Source organism: Trypanosoma equiperdum, assembly GCF_001457755.1.
Source record: "Trypanosoma equiperdum strain OVI genome assembly, contig: ctg_1688, whole genome shotgun sequence".
NCBI classification, from domain to species: Eukaryota; Euglenozoa; class Kinetoplastea; order Trypanosomatida; family Trypanosomatidae; genus Trypanosoma; species Trypanosoma equiperdum.
The window spans coordinates 53,895-71,548 of NW_027123713.1; the positions used below are offsets into that span (position 1 = coordinate 53,895).

Below are 17,654 nucleotides of genomic sequence, written 5' to 3' on the forward strand. Positions count from 1 at the left end.
GTTATTTATTTAATCTTTTTCATCTTTTTTTTTCTCATCTTCTTCTCTCGCATTTCTCATCGTGAAACACCACGTAATTCCCTGCGCCGTAGCCCTCAGAGCCAAAGTGTAGAAGGAGAGGAGAGACATTTAAACGAAAGGGGTGGTGAAGGCGGAGGCCTCCACCAATCCGCTTCGAGTGCCCGTGCGGACGCTCACACACGCTGTAACGTTGAGCCAATAGCTTTTGTTGCGTTGCAGGAGGAAAGACGGGCGTGTCAGGTTTTGTGTATGTTGAGTCTGCTGCTTCTACTGCTATGTGGTGTTGCTTGCGGGGCAGTGGCAACTGTCTTTAGCGTGTGGTTCGCTTTCATTAGGTTCGATAACTTCCTTCAGCGCATGTTGGAGCGTAATGAGGAAGCTGCTATCCGAGCATTGGAGGATACGCGTACGAGTGTGACGGTGCCGGCATCCAAAGTGGAGGGTATTTGTGAAATGGCATGTTTTGATGGTGATGTCGTATGGAAGACGATTCCTGTGCGGGCTGTGCTCTTTGGTTCTACCGTGTCCGTGTATCGATTAGTTACGCGGGAGATGTCAGATGACCTTAACAACACCGTTGTGTGTGGAGATCAGTTGATTGGGAAGATAAATACAGATTCTGTCATCAGTTCTGTGGTAAAGATATCTAAATATCATCGACATGTGAATATAGCGGAACGGTGTTCGCCAGTGTCGGGCCAATGTCTTCTGCTTCGTCATAAACCAGGCCTTCCTTTGTTTCTTGTAGATCCAGTCGTGCAACTGAAGCAAAGACTTCGTCGGAAGCAGAGGGAGCAAACCAGCAGGGGGACAGTTCATCATTCACCGCTTCAAGACGATGACGAGGATTTCATCAACGCGAAGGACACGCATAGCGACCAAAGGAACAACAGCCAGAGTAATAACTTGTCCAGTTCTGCGCTTGACTCTTCATCTTCTGTGGATGGTAGCGGGGAAGACTATAGTAAGTGGACCGCGGTGCTGTTTAAGATGTGTACGAGAAGGGAGTTGGAGCGCTGGTACAATTTGCTCCAGGGTAATTCTCAATCAGAGGAGTGGCGCAATTTCATCAAACGGTTAACACGCGCCGATGCTCTCAGTCTTGTAGTTGCACGTCTCTACTTTGCTAACACGGACACGAGTAGTCTACAAGATTTGCTCACCCGAAAGATCAGACGGAAGCTACGAAGGGTGTCGAGGAGGCTTCCTAATCACATGAAAGGGGAGATTATACTGGACCGCTTGGAGCTTGGTGAAGAGATTCCGCTTCTTGACTCGGTAAGCGATCCAGTTGTTTCACCCAATGGTGAGATAGAATTTGACTTTTATCTCCTGTATCGCGGCGGCCTCCACTTCAGCCTACGGTTCAGCATAACGTATCGCGGCATGCGTGTGCCAGACATTATTTTTAATGTGAAGGTGCTTCAGCTGTCGAACCGTGTGCGGCTCAATGTCGGTCCCCCTCCATCAGCAAAGATTTGGCTGAGCAGCCCACACACGCCGCATCTGCAGCTGGAGTTTACGCAGGAAGTTGCCACAAATGATGGTTTCCTACACACCTTACTGAAGCTCCTTCCAGATATGAGTGCCATCATGACGACCATCGTGAAGGTGAAATTATTTGAGGATATGCTGCTTCCATCCATGGATGACTTCCCATTGCCGTGCCTAAGTTACTCTCCATCCTCTTCGGAGGCGAGTGATGATGGTGAAGAGGATGTGGATGCAAAAGTGGAGTACAGTTTTGCATCACCAGCAGAAGAGGAGTCGTCACCACCGCCACTCCGCAGCTTTGACGCCGTGAGCATGGGGTCATTGATCGAACGTCGACCACATAGGTGAGGAGTGAATGGCATTTCGGCCCCCCCCCAAAAAAAAAAACATGTGCAGTGTGTGACGGTTTTCCTCCTTTTCAATTTGCTTTCCCTGAATATAAACAAGTATTACACATGTATATGTGTTTGCTTGTGTTATGTGCTGCCCCACAGACGCTTTAACTGAGCCTCGTGTCTTTTATCGTTTTTTTTTGCGATCTTTTCATCTCCTATTGAGTTATTTCCTGATCTGGATTCTGTTTCCCTTTTGTATTGTGTGGACATTTCCCCCCTTTTTTGAAAGGATGCGGCTTAGTGCCGAGGACAACCGCACCAACACACATCATAGGGGTCGGAAGAATTTGTGACGAAGAAGTGCAGTTAACATATCTCTATCTATACATCTATCTATATATATTGTACGCATATACATATATCTCACCGAAGGGAGAACGGGAAAGGAGTGGTGGTTGTGTTGGCACCGTAGAGTAACCAACAACCAAACGGGCAAATTGTAAATCCACATGCCCATCACTGGACCGTCACATTCGCTTCGGTTTGGACCCGATGATACCGGCAGGGAGGGATGCTCTCAAGGGCCATTATTGGGCACATCAACCGGGCAGTCCCGTCTCGATGGGAGCAGCGCATCACTGAATGCCATTGCTCGATTTCGTTCTTTGGATAGATCTTTTCCCGTTGCGCAAGCTCTACGACAGAGGGTGAGGGGACCAGAACCTGCCGCCCCAACATCCGCAATTCAGCGCGCCGCCCCTCTCAGTAATGAAAATTCCGGCATTAACCGATCGGGAATCAACAACACCCGCGGCTCGTCGGTGGTTTCACCATATGGCATAGGCCCAGCTGCTCTTGTCTACCCAACTCATTCACAAACATCAGCGGTGGAATCCATGTCCCGGTCATCATCGTCATCGTCGTCATCGTCATTGCCTCCTCGGCAACTAAATGAGTTGTGGCAGATGGTACGAGATCTCAGGGCAGAAAATGCTGTACTGCAGCAGCGAGTTGGTATATTGATGGAGGGCGGTGATGAGAAATTTGAGGAGACACTGCAGGGCATTCCACTGCATGGGACTGAGCATGAAAAGAATACCACGGGAGTATCTTCAAATAACACCACCACTACCACCAGTGCCGCACATCCTAGCAGTGAGAAAGCTGGTGCAGTTTCCGATACTACACTTCTCAGCGAAGGAAGTGGAGGTAAGAATGGACATATGACACCATATCTATTTGCAGAGAGGGAAGCGATGCTAAAGCGAATACGGCGGTTGGAAGCGGCACTAAAGTTGGAGGCGATGGAACGTGATGCACTGGAACTGCGGTTGAGAGCTCAGGAACGTGTACTTGCCCGGTTTGTGCAACAATGAGGTCTCATGGTCTTATCATACTGAAGCTGAGTCGGCGGATATCTGATCATGATTTGTAGGTGTACGAGGGGAAAAATGGAGAAGGAGAGAGGGAAGGGGGAGGGAGGGAGGGGAAAGTATAAAAGACGTGTCCATGTGGAAAAAAAAAAAGGAAGGGGCTACTATGTTTTTATTCAAAAGCAGATTTAATAAGCGAATGCACATCTTGTTTTGCACTGTTTTTTTTTTTTCGCCCGCTACTGGTTGTTCCTGGTGGTCTATATATCGAAACATCCGAGGTTCCACGTGGTATGTACGGGGGTACCATTCGCTTTCTCTGCCCACCCCCCACTCCCCTTGCCCCCGTTCCCTTATCGTGACTTTGCTACTGTTACCGTCAGTGCTATTATTATTTTTATTATTGTTACTTGTTGTTTCTTTCCACTTCACTAACTGCTAAAAAGGTGTGAGAAGGAGCGTGCCAGGGAACAGTCATCAGGTGCCACCACTTCTCTGGCTCCTATTTTCCCCCCCTCCGCGTTCCTCCGTCTATTTTACGGAGTCATATTAGTTGAAAAGGGTTCAGAAAAATGCAAAAAACCCCTCGATTAACGACGCGAAACCTCTTTGACGAGGTATTTGCCACTATTCCTGCAGATGTAGTTCTGAACACCGGGCCCGCCTCTCTGAGGGAGAAATACGCCCTGATGGAGAGTATTCAGGCTGAAAATGAAGAACAAAATACTGACGGCATTACTTTTACCACTGAGGAAGGGGGCGACAACGGCTCTGCGGCAGACGACTCGGGCCCTAACGGTAATTTGACGGAAGAAGGCATTTTAGATTTCAGCGCGGTAATGCGCCATGCAGCCAAAAGGACAGAGGAGCAGCAGCATGGGGATCAAGAGCAGGGAGGGGAAGTTCACCGTACGATTGATCTGCAGCTCGACGCTGAGGACGAGGCGGTGCAGGAGGCTATGAAGTACGCTTCGTTGTTTGACGATGTTGAACAGCCGCAACGTCAGCAGTCCGTTGGGGTTGACGCTGATGGTAATGAAGGTGGGGATGGAATTGTTAATAACACTGGAGATGGCGGGCCAGGCGTTGGGGCTTCCAGTAAAGGTACAGCAGGAGGGATGTTTACTTCCTCGCACGGCACAAGACACCATACGATGCAACATCAACATCAACATCAACAGACAAGTGGTTCTGCACAAAACGCGCCACGCAGGCAGCTTACGGCGGAAGAGCAGATTGCGTTAATGTGCCCTGGGGACGGGAGACGTCATACAGGGCGTTGTGTGTTGTTCAGACAGAACAAAAATTTTGGTTTCATTGCGCCGGACATAGGAAACCCAGATGTGTATTTCACACGGGAAAGCATTGAATTCACTTTCACTCGCCGTGTACTGGAAGCGTTTTTTGGCATGCCGGTGAGCGCTAACGCGCAGCATAGAGAAGGAGGAAGAGATGACGGAGTGGATAGCCGCCAGTCCCATCGTCGCCAGCGCCGGCATGGAAGTGAGACTGTTTCTAACACGAGTGGCACCAACAATTGCAACAACGAGGGAAGTGGAAATGAGGCCGTGCTTGACGGGTTTGCCATTGCAGAAAGGAATATTGAAAGTAGTTGCACGGGTGAAGTTATCAGGGAAGAGCAACCGGCTTTGCCTGTGGCTGAGACTAATGCGGGTGGGGAAGTCTCGCTAGAGCAACCTCCAGATTCCGATACGGTGACCTCAAGAGGGGATAAGAAGGGGAATGGAGTTAAGGCGATGACAACAGTTGGGGTTAGTGAAATAGTGCAGACTGAAGAGGTTAAGGAAAAACCCGATGATGGAAGTGCGGGAAGTGGGGATAATGGTGGAACTGTTGCCAATGCAGAAGCGAACGATATGATCCAGAGGGCTGCTGCACTCCTTACCCCCGAGGCAGCTCGACTGCTTGCGCTCTTCCTACAAGTTGGTCAACCCGTTTTGTTGGTGGGGGAACCCTTGACATTTACGGTGCGGTGGAACACTTCTGTTAACCGGACAAACAGACGGTTGCGAGCTGACAACATCGGTGGTCTTCCAATAAATCATCACGCATTAGCGATTGAGCAATCTTGGTTTAGTTTCGTCTTTAATCCTGGAGCCGAGCGCGGGCGAGACGGAAGGGGGAATCGGAACCAAGGCGTGCCAACGGAAGGATCGCCATCAGCCTCAGCGGGGGAAAGTGTGCCCGAAGAAAAAAAAGGTGGTGCTGAAGAGAAGGTATCGGTTCCCGGGAAGGAAGGGGGCCCAGAGACCGGGGATGCGGTGCAGAAGCAAGGGGGAAATGGACTAATGGAAGGAGGGGATAGTGGAGGTGTGACGGTAAAGGAAAATGAGGGGGGGAAGAAGGAGAAGCGGAGGGAACGGGACAAAGGTGGGACAGGAAGCGAACGACCGGTTTGTTCTGTTCTTCGGCGCTATCGCGGGGTTATTTACGTTTACGATGCGGATGAGCACCGGGGTCACATTCGCCCTGAAGTGAACGGCTCCTCAACGGTACAATTTAGCAGTGATGCTTTCCTATGGGCGTCATGGATGGAGGCCGGCAGGCGTCGCCCCGCGGAAGGGCTCGTGGTGAATTACTCTCTTGGTGGCACAAATAAGGGTGGTAAACACATTGCGACATTAATCACTGCCACTGACGACACTGCTCTGAGTGATACAAACTTGGTGTGGGAGACGAAAGTGGCAAATGAGAGAGCACTCAATATCGGCAGGACAGCTAGTGGTAATGGCAGCAGAGTGGAGAACGGTGATGGGGACCGGCGTAACGGCGGTGCCGGTGGTGCTACGGGCGCTGGTGGAAATCGTGACGAAGGAGCAAAGGGGCGAAAGCGTGGACGTGATGAAGAGTTACCATTGCTGGAGGAGGACGACTACGGCATCATGTGAGGGATATATTTTAGTGTCAAATCATCGCGGTTGAGAAAAAAAAAAGAAAAGGTCTCAGCGAGCAAGAACACGCATGCCGGAAAAAAAAAGAATTGGTCATTCTTACAGCCGGGTATACCCATGTGTATGTGTGTGTGGTGTTCTTCACCTCCAAAATAGTTTGGAGCTGGGGTGTCCATCTCATTTTTGTCGCAATGGTGTATACTTTCGGTTTTCACATCTGTCGCAAATGTTATATTACGTTGCACCACGTACTTTCTTCTCACCCTCACTTTTTATGTCTTATGCGCATCAGATTATAGAAAGAGGACAAATAAAACAAAGCGAACTCTCTTATACTCCTTATTATTTACCTAACTTGGTTTTTATAGCTCTGTTTGTACCGTACCTTGCCGGAGTGATTGTGGAGGGGAGTATTCGCTGTTCGACAAACACCGAAACAGCCACGACGAATGACGACAACTCAAGGTGAAGTAATCTCCACCACTTTTTTCAGCAGCAAGGCTCTACTGAAATCCCTGCAAGATGTGAGCCGCAGCCTCCACATAAGTGGTAATCAATTTCTGCCGCCCAACACCGTTTTGCTTTGTGCCGTCGGTTTAGGCTTTTTGGTTGATGGCGTTTATACTGCAACCGTGTGGTTTCGAAACCGACGGGCCCTTAATGTGGAACGTGCCGTCAACCATCATAATGGGCCGGTGAAGTTTGTGGTGACCGATGAGTTAGAGGACCGCGACGAGGAAGCGAAAGCGTGTTTAGTGCAGCAGTACAGTGACGAGTTATGCAAAGCAATTCTTGGGGCGCCGCGGACGTCACCAGGCTCATGGGCCAGATCTCCCCCTGCAGACGCCGTCGCCGAGTACGAGACACTTCCTGAGCCGATTCGACTGCTGTGGGAGGACCGTGTGAGGTACACTTTGGACGCGCGTGAGGTCGTGGGTCTTCTGCGCAGGCGGCTGGAGCCTCACTTGGCCGGGTCGAGGTACGGGCCCAGTGCCGCTCTGATGGCATTATTGTGGCGTTTGCAGCTCCTGCGCACCGTTCACGAGTCTATAGTGATCGCCGGAGACGTGGGACGGTGCAATGCCGAGTTGACCGAACTTGGAAAGCACACAGGAGCTCTTTATCGAGAGTTTATTTCTACGTTACACGCACCGGTGCGGGTCCCCTTCGACTCTTGCTGGGAGTGTCTGTCCGCCGAAGACGACCGGTTGCGTGGGCAGGCAAGGGCGTTACAGCTGCGCAACCTTTGGAGTCTCACCAGATATGTGTTTGCAGGGGGGCTCGATAAGTTATGCACTTACGGTATGGTGGGACTGCTCACTGCTTTTGCTGCCCGTAGTGCGAGTGCGATTTGTACAATCAGGGTGGACGTGGAGCAACTTCTTCCTAATCTCTTTGGCACCGCTGCTTCCATCAATACTGGGGGAACCACCGGGGACGGTGCCATCGTCTCATGGACTGCCATGCACATCGTCGTAGCGCGTCTTCTCGTTTCCGAGTGGATGTTGCACATGTTGCGTCTGGGAATCACACGGGTAACACAGGACTACACCCACGCCTCTGCTGCATGGCGCAGGGACACTGTGAAGCACCGACTATACGATGCACTCACGCGGACACCCTTAAGTTACTTCGACAAAACGGAACGTTACGCTGTTGAGGAGATTGTGTACTACGTTAATGACCTTGAGGGGGTTGATGTTTTTGTGCATGACTTCTTTACGCGGCTGGCACAGTCTGGCATTTCATTGTGTGTGGCATTAAGGGTGTTAGACATGCGGAGTGCGGTGACCGTTATGGGAGCGGTTGCTGGAGCAAGTCTTTTAAATGCTAGCCTGAGTTTTCTCAAGAAGACCTACTGCGCCCTCTCATATTGTAATGGGATTGGGGTTGAGGCGGTTGACAGCCCGTCGGATGCAGAGGAGGAGGAGAATCGGAAAGATACAACAGACCACCTGATGTTCTGTGGGATGGACATTATCGAGCACATCCCCGAGCTGCGCCCGTACGGCGCTGACACCAAACTGATGGAATGGTGGAACAACTACACCGCTCACTACCGACGGCGTTCCTGTGGCCTGCGTCGTGTTTTCCAATTAACCTATAACTCCCGCTACCTTTGGGCGATTGATGCTCTTAAACCGGTCGCACGGTGGCTTCTTCCCGCTATTGTCGCTGCGAATGCTGCGGGCACGTGTCAAATACAAGTCTTTCTTCTTGAGGCAATACGGGCCTCGCAGGATGTATTGGAGCGTGTGGTGGACGTTCAGCGTGTTGTGGACGTAGTGGGATATAATGCATACAAGGCTGGGGTGCTTGAACGTATCCTCGACTCCAAGAATTGGGAGGATGGAGACACCGCGGAGAGGATCTGTGAGCATACGGATAAGGGCAATATCAGTGATACTACTGCACTTACTTGTGATATGAATGGCGGTACGTATAAGAAAAACAAGGAAGATGGAGAGTTGAGGCTTAAAGGAAACGACGTGGAGGTGCTGGCTGTTCGCGCGAACGGTTTGCAGTTTCGTTATCCAACAGCACCAACTGTTGATGCCTTTCTGAAGCCCGCTTCGTTTCAATTTGAGTTGAGGAATAGGACGACAGGTCTTGGGCGGCTTGTGTGCATCACGGGAGTTAGTGGCTGCGGCAAAACAACACTCCTGCGCCTTCTATTGGGGCTTTACGCGCCGGAGAACCCCAACACTCTCCTTCTTGAGTTTCGGTTGCGACGGCATCATGTGTCGGAATCCAACGGAGGGGGAACGGGTAATAGCGGTAATAAAGAGCAGTGGGCTCCAGTTGAGCTTATACCGCGAGCTCAGCTTCGGTCTACTTTTTTCAGCTACGTGCCACAGGCCCCAACTATATTTCCTGGCGCGACCATAGCCCAGAATGTCTCACTTCGGAACCGCGTTTCAATTACGGATACGTTGGTCCTTGAGCGGGTGCGTGTCTGCACGGAGGCTGCGGGTTGCGGTCATTTCATTAAGCGCTTGCCAAATGGTATCATGACGCCACTGTGCGTGAATGTTGGTTGGGCGACGCCCGATGCCGTGCGACTGAGTTGTGGTCAGGGGCAGAGACTAATGTTAGCTCGTGCTCTATTCCACTGTTCCAGTGTACTTTTGTTGGATGAACCCACAGCAGGGTTAGACAGTGAGACGAAGAAAGCAGTCATGTCACAGTGGCGTGAGTTGCTGTCTTCTGGACTTGTGGGTGGTATCATATGCGTGTCGCATGACGCCGATGTGTTGCAAATGGCGGATGAGACCGTAACATTGTGAGCGACTCGCTGCTGCTGAAATTGCATTACTCGCAAAACTAATTGATGCCAATGTGTGGCAGTACATATGTGTGGAGGTAGTTGGGGTATGATGGCGGAAATTTAATACATGAAGCTGACAGCGGTATCGACATTCGTGGCGTGCTGTTATTTCCAGTTTTGTCATCTCCTTTTGTCTCGTTTTATTTTTATTTTCATGCACATGATCCATTTTCCCTCCGTAGTGTTATGCGCTCTCTTTGCGTGTCATAATGCCATTTGGTGCATGCACGAATTGTGCGGGTTGGCGTTAGAAGTGATGGGATCAACGTTGGTGGGTATGGGGGGGGGAGGTAAGGGAGTAACGAAGGCTTTTATGTTTCGTCGCCGTTCACATTAATATTTATCAACAGTTCTACGTGTGGAGCGTGAAGGAAATTTCATTTGGTTCCCTTCAACTTTTTCCAGCTTCCAGTATCTCCGCTTGTTCGTTGTTTGATTGTTTGTTTTTCCTTTTCATTTTCGTCCCTAAGATTGTTTGTGACATTTTAGTTTGTCTGAATACCGCAGTTAGTGAACTTTTTGTCGTCGTATCGTCGTATTATTATTATTATCATTATTATTATTTTTTGGTCACTGGTCTGACTTTTTTAAAAAAGGAAAAGAAACAGTGGGGGAAGGAAATAGGCATAAATCTGTGTACGAGTGTTTTTCTTTTTTCGTATGTGTGTGTGTGTGTGTGTTCCCCCTTTCCGATTTTGTGTTAAACCCTTCGAGCTGTTTGGACGTGTCAGACAAACGTTCCGCTCGCTTATTCCATCGGTCTTCGTGATCCCATTTTCCTTTTTTTTTTTTGGGGGGGGACCAGTACGCGTGTGCGTTTACGCTAAATCACATTGGTTTTCCTTGGGTTTGATCTTCTTTTCCTTCTTCCCTTCTGTCCCATTTTTTTCTTTTTGGTTTATCGTATTGTACTTATGTGTTTGTGTGTGCCTACTACAAACGTATGCGTGCGTCTCTCTCTCTCTCTCTCTCTGTGGGTTGTGTGTTTCCGTGTTCAACATGTACTTCTTTTTCACCCCATTATTCGTGCATCTGCGTGTCAATTCTGTATTTTACCTTTCCTTCTTTCACTTTCTTACTTCTTTTCTCTCTCCATCTCCCTGCCCATTTTCATGTATTCATGCGCGTGGTATAAAATGTACACATGTGCATATATGCACAAACAATGACAATACGAAAACAAATGATGTAGTGGGACTGGTACCCACATCATCCTCCCCTCGAACTTTTTCAAAAAACCAGAGGTTGAAACGGTTGTGTGGGTTCAGCGCGCGTGAGTGGGAAGGTAAACTGTAAGTAATTTTTCAAATCGAGGAGGCGGAAGTGAAGGAGGTGGGGAGGGAAGTGTGCATGTACACGCTGTACCCCCGCTTTGATGCTCAACCCTCCGATCCAGCGCTTTTGGGGGAGGCTGCAGGAAATGAGTTACTGAAGGAAGTGACAGATCTGACGTCGAAGGGACACCGCATGGACGTTGGTGAATATATTCCCTTTAGGCGTTCACTGCGGTTCAACACACCTCAAAGCCGCCGCCCGGCCCGGCGCAGACGAGGCCTGCAGGACACGGCACCCGAGTACGAATCTGAGGGAAGCAGTGGCTTCTGTAGTGATGTATTGGCTACTTTTGCCAGCCAGTTGCGCTGCCTCTTCCCCTGCTGTGGTCCCAGGAGGGTGGAGGATGAGAAGCTTTGGTTTGGTTTCGCCATGACACGAGGAGTAAGAAATATATACTTGCGTGTGGTGCGGCAGCACCCAATCGTTTCCATGATTGTCTGGTCCGTCCTCTTCTTGTGCGAGACAACGATGGTGGCCATTTATTTGTGGCAAGTGTCAGGTGTTGCAGAGGGCGCCACGTGGAATTCTTTCACTGAGGAGGAATTAGGCTTGTGCTTCTGCATAAGCAGTGCCCTGTCCATTTTACTACTATCCCAACTGATCTTTGCGTACTCCTTTACGCCTTTTACCATCGTTGTGGTGCTCGTTACAACTATCTATCAGATTGTCCTCCTTTTTATGGCCTTGGTTTTCGGCCTGACTTGGGCGAGTCGGATGTACGTTCCGATGTTTCTGCGGTGTTGGCCCATGCGGCAGTATTTTCTCTTTCTGCTGGACTCCGTGGCCATGTTGTCATCCAGTAGTGATAGGCTCGATGTTGTTCGTTTGGCAGCACCATCGCTTTCGTTGTTCTTAACCATGGTATTCACAACTGCGTGCATCTTTCAAATTCAGCAAATTTTTTCCGGCACGATGATTGGCACAATAGATTCGCTGTACTTTGTCATGGCGACCGTATCAACGACTGGGTTCGGTGACGTTCTTCCGCAGGGCAACATTGGCCGTATGTTGACGATTGGAATTATCTTTGTCTTTCTTGCGAAGATGCCTTCGTGGATTGTGGTTGTGGTAGGGATGGTGAAGATGCTGCGTGACTTTCCGAAGTACGGCGGTCCACCGCATCACTTCATCGTGTATGGTCACGTGAGCCAGGAGGACGCTGTGTCCATACTTGACGAGGTCTTCAAACTATACCCAACGAGATCTGTGTGCTTTTGCAATGCAAGTTTTCCGCGGGATGTTCTATCATTGGGTGGACACCCAAATTATAGGATGCGCAGTACATTTATGGTAGTGAAGGTACTCAACAAGGCTTCGCTGCATCGCATGCGGGTGAGTGAGGCGGATGCGGTTATCATTTCCCCAACTAGCGATGGGACGGCGAAGGCGCGGGACGATGACGTGTTTTTGTCCTCCGTTACGTTCCAGCGGCATGCACCTTTTGTTCAGCAGTACCTGCAACTCCGATTCGGTACCCACATCAAACTGCTGGAGGAGCGCGAAACGATGGTGGATCAGAATATGAGGAGCATTATGGCGAGTGCTCTTATTCTTCCCGGTATTGTTCCATTTTTGGTGAACCTTGTTCGTACTGCATCGTCAGGTGGAAGCTCTCCGGCTTCTCTGTGGTCTGAGGAGGGAATGGATAACTGGAAGGACCTGTACGAATACAGTCGGCGCGCTACATTTCGCACATTTACGGTTCCACCTTATTTTGAGCGGCGGCCTCTGCGGGACGCAGTATACCTGTTGAAGACCTTTAATGTATTAGTTGTTGGCGTGGAGGAAGGGAGGAATAGGATGATGATACTCGACCTTGATTATAAACTTGCGTTGAGTGACACTATCCTTGTACTACATGAAAGTGGTAGCGACAGTGTGGACCTGGCGCTAAGAGCGCTTGACCCAACAGAGGGCTCCCGTGGGAGCATGACGGGGTGTGATAGGAGTGAGCAATGGGAGGCGCGGATGGCTTCGCCCGCGGCTGATGCATCCGCACAAAGCGGCTCCCGTGGTGACGTGCCGGACGCTGAGGTGGAGGAGTTGGGCGCTGTTGGAATCGACAGCGCGAGCCTCATTTACCCGTTCAACCCAAGCTTTGAGGTGCCTACTGGTAGTAATGAGGAGGTGCCATGTCTCGGTACAGAGTGTGACAATTCGCCTGGAAAGACTCCACCAGTGGCGATGCAGGGACATAAAGGGAAAGCAAATGTGCCATTGCCGAACAGTGTAGCTCTCTCCAAAGGTACCATCACCAGCGTGTTGGATATGCAGGTCGAAAGACTGCGGAGGAGGCTGTTGGGAGAGGACTTCGTGGTTAAATGTTTCGGTGATGTTTCACTCTCACGCCTTCCTCTAGGCGGTTCGTTGGCGGTGCTGACGCATTTGCTGAACTGGCGCCAGGCGGTTCGCACAAGGTCTGAGCCTGTGGAATCTTCGGTTGAACGAATAGAGCGGCAGATCAATGACATACTGAGACATGTAAGTAACGAGTACCAGTGCGGGAGGAGCGGGAAAGCCCCTGGGGAAAACTTTCTTTTTATTGACCATGTGTCCTCGTTCAAACAACCATTGCTAGAGTCCATGTATGACCATTACCTTAATGACCATGCTTCACGGTTTGAACTCGTACAAATGATGCGTTGCATCCGGGGCATTCACTCCCGCTCCCGCGTTACACTTCTCAGTTGGCAGAGTCTGAGCGATTCTTTCCTCCGGCAGTGGGACTCTTCATTTGAGTTTCCCCTACGACATATTCGGGGCTCGAGTACAATGGAGTCTCACTTAAACTATGCCATCAAGGAAAGTGGAGGGGCGGCTAACCTGCGTGGTATTCTCATATACTGCTCACAGCTTAGTCACTGGGACTTTAAGGACGTCCCGCTTGTTGCTGTGGAGAACAACATACGCGCTATCCTTGATTGCCATGCCACTTCGGAGAAGCAGCAACAGGGGGTGGGCGGTGGGTCGTCTCGCGGTGCAGAGGTGGAGCAGCAGGTTATGGTGGAGCTAAAATCCTTTAAGTCCTGCATTTCAGTTACACCTCACCACGCGGACACGGAATGGCGACAGCGTGGTGAGGTCCATTTCCAGTACTCCCTGGCGTTCATGATGGGTCGTTGCTTCTCTGCCAACATGCTGCAAACAATTTTTATCCACGCTCACCGGAATCGTTGTATTATGAAATTCCTTAACAACGTGTTGTGCCTGCATCGGCAGGGAAGTGTGTTTGATACAGGGGGGTGGAACAGCGGCGACAAGTCGGACACCACTCTTTTTAAGGTATGTGGGAACCAGCTTTTGCATTTTCAAACGTTCGGCGATTTGTTTGTGTTCCTCCTGAAACACCGTTCGTGGGTGGCCATCGGTGTTTTCCGCCGATTCCCGACGTCTGAGGGGCTTCCAGGCGTTCCCCGCTATTTCATTACGAACCCCCCAATGAAAATGCCGTTAAGGGTTGATGATGTGGTGTACGCCCTTTCTGGAGTCACGGGAGCACATAACAGAATGGGTTGCTAACGTTTACAAGAAGGGAGTGTTAAATTGTGACTATGTAACCGTGGGGTTTAAGGGACATGGTTTGGTGTGCGTCATATATATATATATATAATGCGTTTGTGAGAATGGTACTCACGCGCTGGTGCTGGGAGATGGCAGTGTGTGTGTGTGTGTGTGTGTGTGTGTGTGTGCTAGCCACGTTGGTTTCTTCTTCGATTAACGTAACTTATTGTGTGTACATGCCTTTAGTCGTTCCCTTACCTCGTTTGCACAGGAATTGTGTGCTAACGTTGTTTTCCCTGCTTCTGTTCCCTCCCTTCACAAGTGACGAGATGTGAACGCGCCGCTGTCAGCAATGTTGTTATTGCGGATTTCCCTTCTTTGTTTCTTTTTTCAGTTACCGTTTTCTCCATTATTCCCTTTATCCGCTTCTCTTTCCTTTCTGTTGGCACTGGAGTTAAGCCGTGAAGGGAAAGGAAGCCTGCGTTGTCGTTCTTTTTGCCAGCGTTTTGGCGTTCTTTCACTCTTTTTTTTTCCGTGCTTCACTCCCTTTTTTCGTGGCTGAGAGCGCGCAACTGAAAAGTGTTCATAAACGGCGAGATCGTGGTGGTGGTGGATGATGAATGAGTTGTGGCAGTGTTTTTACCGTTCGCGTGTATAAGTGTTGTTCCAAGAGTGGTAATAGCAGTAAGAGTTGATAATGCTCGCAGCATTTTTTTAAAGTATATGGGTAAATAAAGAAAAATACATAAATATAAATTTATGTATGCGCGTGTGTAAACGTGCTTATAGCAATATGTGAAGGTATCTTACGATGCTGGTGTTGGTGCTTGCGTTGCGCGTCTATCTCTTTGGCCACATGCGCGCACCAAATGCGAAACTCTTTTTTGTCGCTGTAGATTTTTTTTATTTCGTTGCTTTCCCCGTCTGCTCCGTTGCTTATGGAGGGGAAGAGCTGTGTACTTGCTCCGACTCGTTAACCCTAGCCCTCTCCATTGTCCTTGTTCGGCAGGAGCAGGTTTTGTAGTTGAGTCTTTGCTCATATTCTTTCGTCATATTGTTTTTCTTTTCTTTTTTTTCCCCTCTCCTCTACCTCTCACTTGGAATTCATTGCCCCCCCTTTTGAAAAAAAATTGCGCCATCTTGTTTATTGTAAAAGAGGGTAATTGTTGCTCTGTCATCCAATTGGTGACGTGCATCTCTAGACGGTTGCAATAGCAATCGTGTCAAAGGGGACCCGGAGGCCCGGCACAAATTGCAATAGAAAAAAAAAATAAGTGAACCCACGGAGAAATAACACTAATACCCAACGCCTGTGTGTGGAGCAGGGAGTTAAGCGTCTCATGATAAAAAACGCGTCGCCACTGCATCCTTACAACATTGATGCACCAATGGGAACATCTCTGTGGAGAATAGGGCGCAGCTCGCAGCATCGACCCTCGCCAGAGTGCCACACCACCGTTCCAGATGTCGTGGCCACTGTTGCCACTGACTCGATGGATTCACACCATAATTCCACAGAAGAGAAGCCGTCGTGTTGCCCACGTCTGAGAACACCCGTGAGAGGTGATGACTACGATGGTTTGTTTTCACACGCGTGGTGGCGTTGTAGTAACTGCGTACACGACCCGGGATTACTTGCCTACGGCCTCCATCGGACGGCTGCACTGTCATCCTTTCAGGCTGCTCAACAGCAAACCACATGCGCTGCACGGCTGAATGGCTGTTCTCATCACGCCAATCTCGGTGGTAACGACTGCGGAGGGTCATATAATTTTGTTAGGGGTTGCTGCGGGAAATTCGGCTGTGGCCACCTTCCGTGTCGCGCAACCGCTCATGGCAGCGTGGCTGAAGGAGTCAACCCTATGCGGTATTGGCCACAGACAAACGAATACCACTCATATAACTACCCCCATGCCGCGGGGCGTGCGCACGAGGCGTCCGAATTAGCGCCGTCAGGAAAGCCAACGACGCGGGCGTGGTATCAAGTGCCCTGTGACACAAGTGAACTACATCCCCTTAGTCAGCCGTACAATATTTCGGAACGTCCGTCCACTCCACAGTGTGATGCCGCTACGGCTTCTGGGGGAGTGGAAGCACCCGACTGGTTAACCAGTCGCGCTCGGGCCCGGTATGAGCAGAGCAGGTCGCGATCGCCGGTGTGCACGCCATGTCGTTCCTCCCCTGTATTGGGCGGCGATGTGGAGGGAGCCCGAGGTGAAGCATTTGCCATTCATCGATTCAGTTGCCAGTTGGAGTCGTTGCAGCGGCGACTGGACGCATTGGAAGCGGAGTGTGTGGTGAAGTCTGGTGTTATGCATGGAAGGCCACCACCGCATGGAGTGGGAGAAATGGGATCGGTATACACGGCGGATGAGTGTCCGAGCAACCGCAGCACTGCCGTAGCGCCGACTCCCTCAACCCCAGCAACACCGCCGCCTTTGCCACCGGAGCCGAAGATGTCACCGATGGATTCTGCATCTCATGAAGGGACAACAATGAAGTCACCGCCCTATCGGCAAGTGTGGCCGCACTCGACACCATCGTCACCGACTGCAGGCGCGTCTGACAACGGCGGTGGGATTACACTTGAGCGTCTCATGCGGGCAGTGCGTTCGGCAAGGGAGCGGGCAAGGCAGCAGGACTGCCAAACTGCAGCCTCATCAAATGCATAGACGGTGAGAAGGTGAAAGAAAACTGATGATCGAATTCCAAAAACTTGTTTGGATTCTTTTGCCCAGTGCATCCGAGTGTGTGAGGTGGGTGCAGTGATGGTGGTACGGAGGGCTGCTGAATGCTGCTGCGACTGGTGTGTCTTACTTGCACCTTAGGGGTAAGGAAAGAAAATATTATATCTTCATCTTCCTTCTACGCCTCTCTGTATTTTTCTGTTGAGCACTTGTAAACTTCATTTTTTTTGTTTGATCACGAAAGAATGTATCACTGTATGGCATGTGCCATATGCATGTTTGCTTTTACGGCAGTCGGTGGACACCCCTCAGAAATCGAGCCCAAGTACGATTAGGCGTCCTCACCTCTCGTGCTTACTTACTTCCTTCGTTTTTTTTTTGTACGGGCTCAACCGCTTCTAATTTATTTTCTTTTACTATTAATACCTCAGCCGTTTATATCTTCTCTTGGACCCTCATCTCATTATCCACTCTAAGCGGTTGACACCTTTTGGGTTTAACTGTTTGCTCTTTGGTGTAAAGGACGGCTAGCGAGCCGCCACTATATTGGTGGTACTAAGCAAGTATCGAACACATACTGGTAGATAGATACACATTCAAACAGTTTGGTGAGTTACACCACATCATAGAAGCTAGACCGCATACATAATATTGTTATAATAATAATA

The 17,654-nt window shown here is 50.0% G+C and overlaps 7 protein-coding genes across 7 annotated transcripts; all 7 read left to right on the forward strand.

Annotated features, from left to right (window-relative positions):
- Positions 1-270: 270 nt before the first annotated feature.
- Positions 271-1,863, forward strand: TEOVI_000857500 (Putative integral membrane protein conserved region (DUF2404), putative; the record flags this gene model as incomplete). The annotated part of the gene is made up of 1 exon (XM_067222746.1): positions 271-1,863. One exon carries the CDS (start codon positions 271-273, stop codon positions 1,861-1,863), a length of 1,593 nt encoding a protein of 530 aa, XP_067078847.1.
- A 496-nt stretch (positions 1,864-2,359) lies between these two features.
- Positions 2,360-3,226, forward strand: TEOVI_000857600 (uncharacterized protein; the record flags this gene model as incomplete). The annotated part of the gene is made up of 1 exon (XM_067222747.1): positions 2,360-3,226. The coding sequence occupies one exon, from the start codon at positions 2,360-2,362 to the stop codon at positions 3,224-3,226; it is 867 nt and encodes a 288-aa protein (XP_067078848.1).
- A 569-nt stretch (positions 3,227-3,795) lies between these two features.
- Positions 3,796-6,132, forward strand: TEOVI_000857700 (uncharacterized protein; the record flags this gene model as incomplete). The annotated part of the gene is made up of 1 exon (XM_067222748.1): positions 3,796-6,132. One exon carries the CDS (start codon positions 3,796-3,798, stop codon positions 6,130-6,132), a length of 2,337 nt encoding a protein of 778 aa, XP_067078849.1.
- Positions 6,133-6,584: 452 nt separating this feature from the next.
- On the forward strand, positions 6,585-9,422 carry TEOVI_000857800 (ABC transporter, putative; the record flags this gene model as incomplete). The annotated part of the gene is made up of 1 exon (XM_067222749.1): positions 6,585-9,422. One exon carries the CDS (start codon positions 6,585-6,587, stop codon positions 9,420-9,422), a length of 2,838 nt encoding a protein of 945 aa, XP_067078850.1.
- Positions 9,423-9,530: 108 nt separating this feature from the next.
- Positions 9,531-9,800, forward strand: TEOVI_000857900 (uncharacterized protein; the record flags this gene model as incomplete). Its single annotated transcript, XM_067222750.1, has 1 exon — positions 9,531-9,800. The coding sequence occupies one exon, from the start codon at positions 9,531-9,533 to the stop codon at positions 9,798-9,800; it is 270 nt and encodes an 89-aa protein (XP_067078851.1).
- Positions 9,801-10,813: 1,013 nt separating this feature from the next.
- Positions 10,814-14,317, forward strand: TEOVI_000858000 (Ion channel/Calcium-activated BK potassium channel alpha subunit, putative; the record flags this gene model as incomplete). The annotated part of the gene is made up of 1 exon (XM_067222751.1): positions 10,814-14,317. One exon carries the CDS (start codon positions 10,814-10,816, stop codon positions 14,315-14,317), a length of 3,504 nt encoding a protein of 1,167 aa, XP_067078852.1.
- A 1,322-nt stretch (positions 14,318-15,639) lies between these two features.
- On the forward strand, positions 15,640-16,971 carry TEOVI_000858100 (uncharacterized protein; the record flags this gene model as incomplete). Its single annotated transcript, XM_067222752.1, has 1 exon — positions 15,640-16,971. One exon carries the CDS (start codon positions 15,640-15,642, stop codon positions 16,969-16,971), a length of 1,332 nt encoding a protein of 443 aa, XP_067078853.1.
- Between the last annotated feature and the right edge of the window lie 683 nt (positions 16,972-17,654).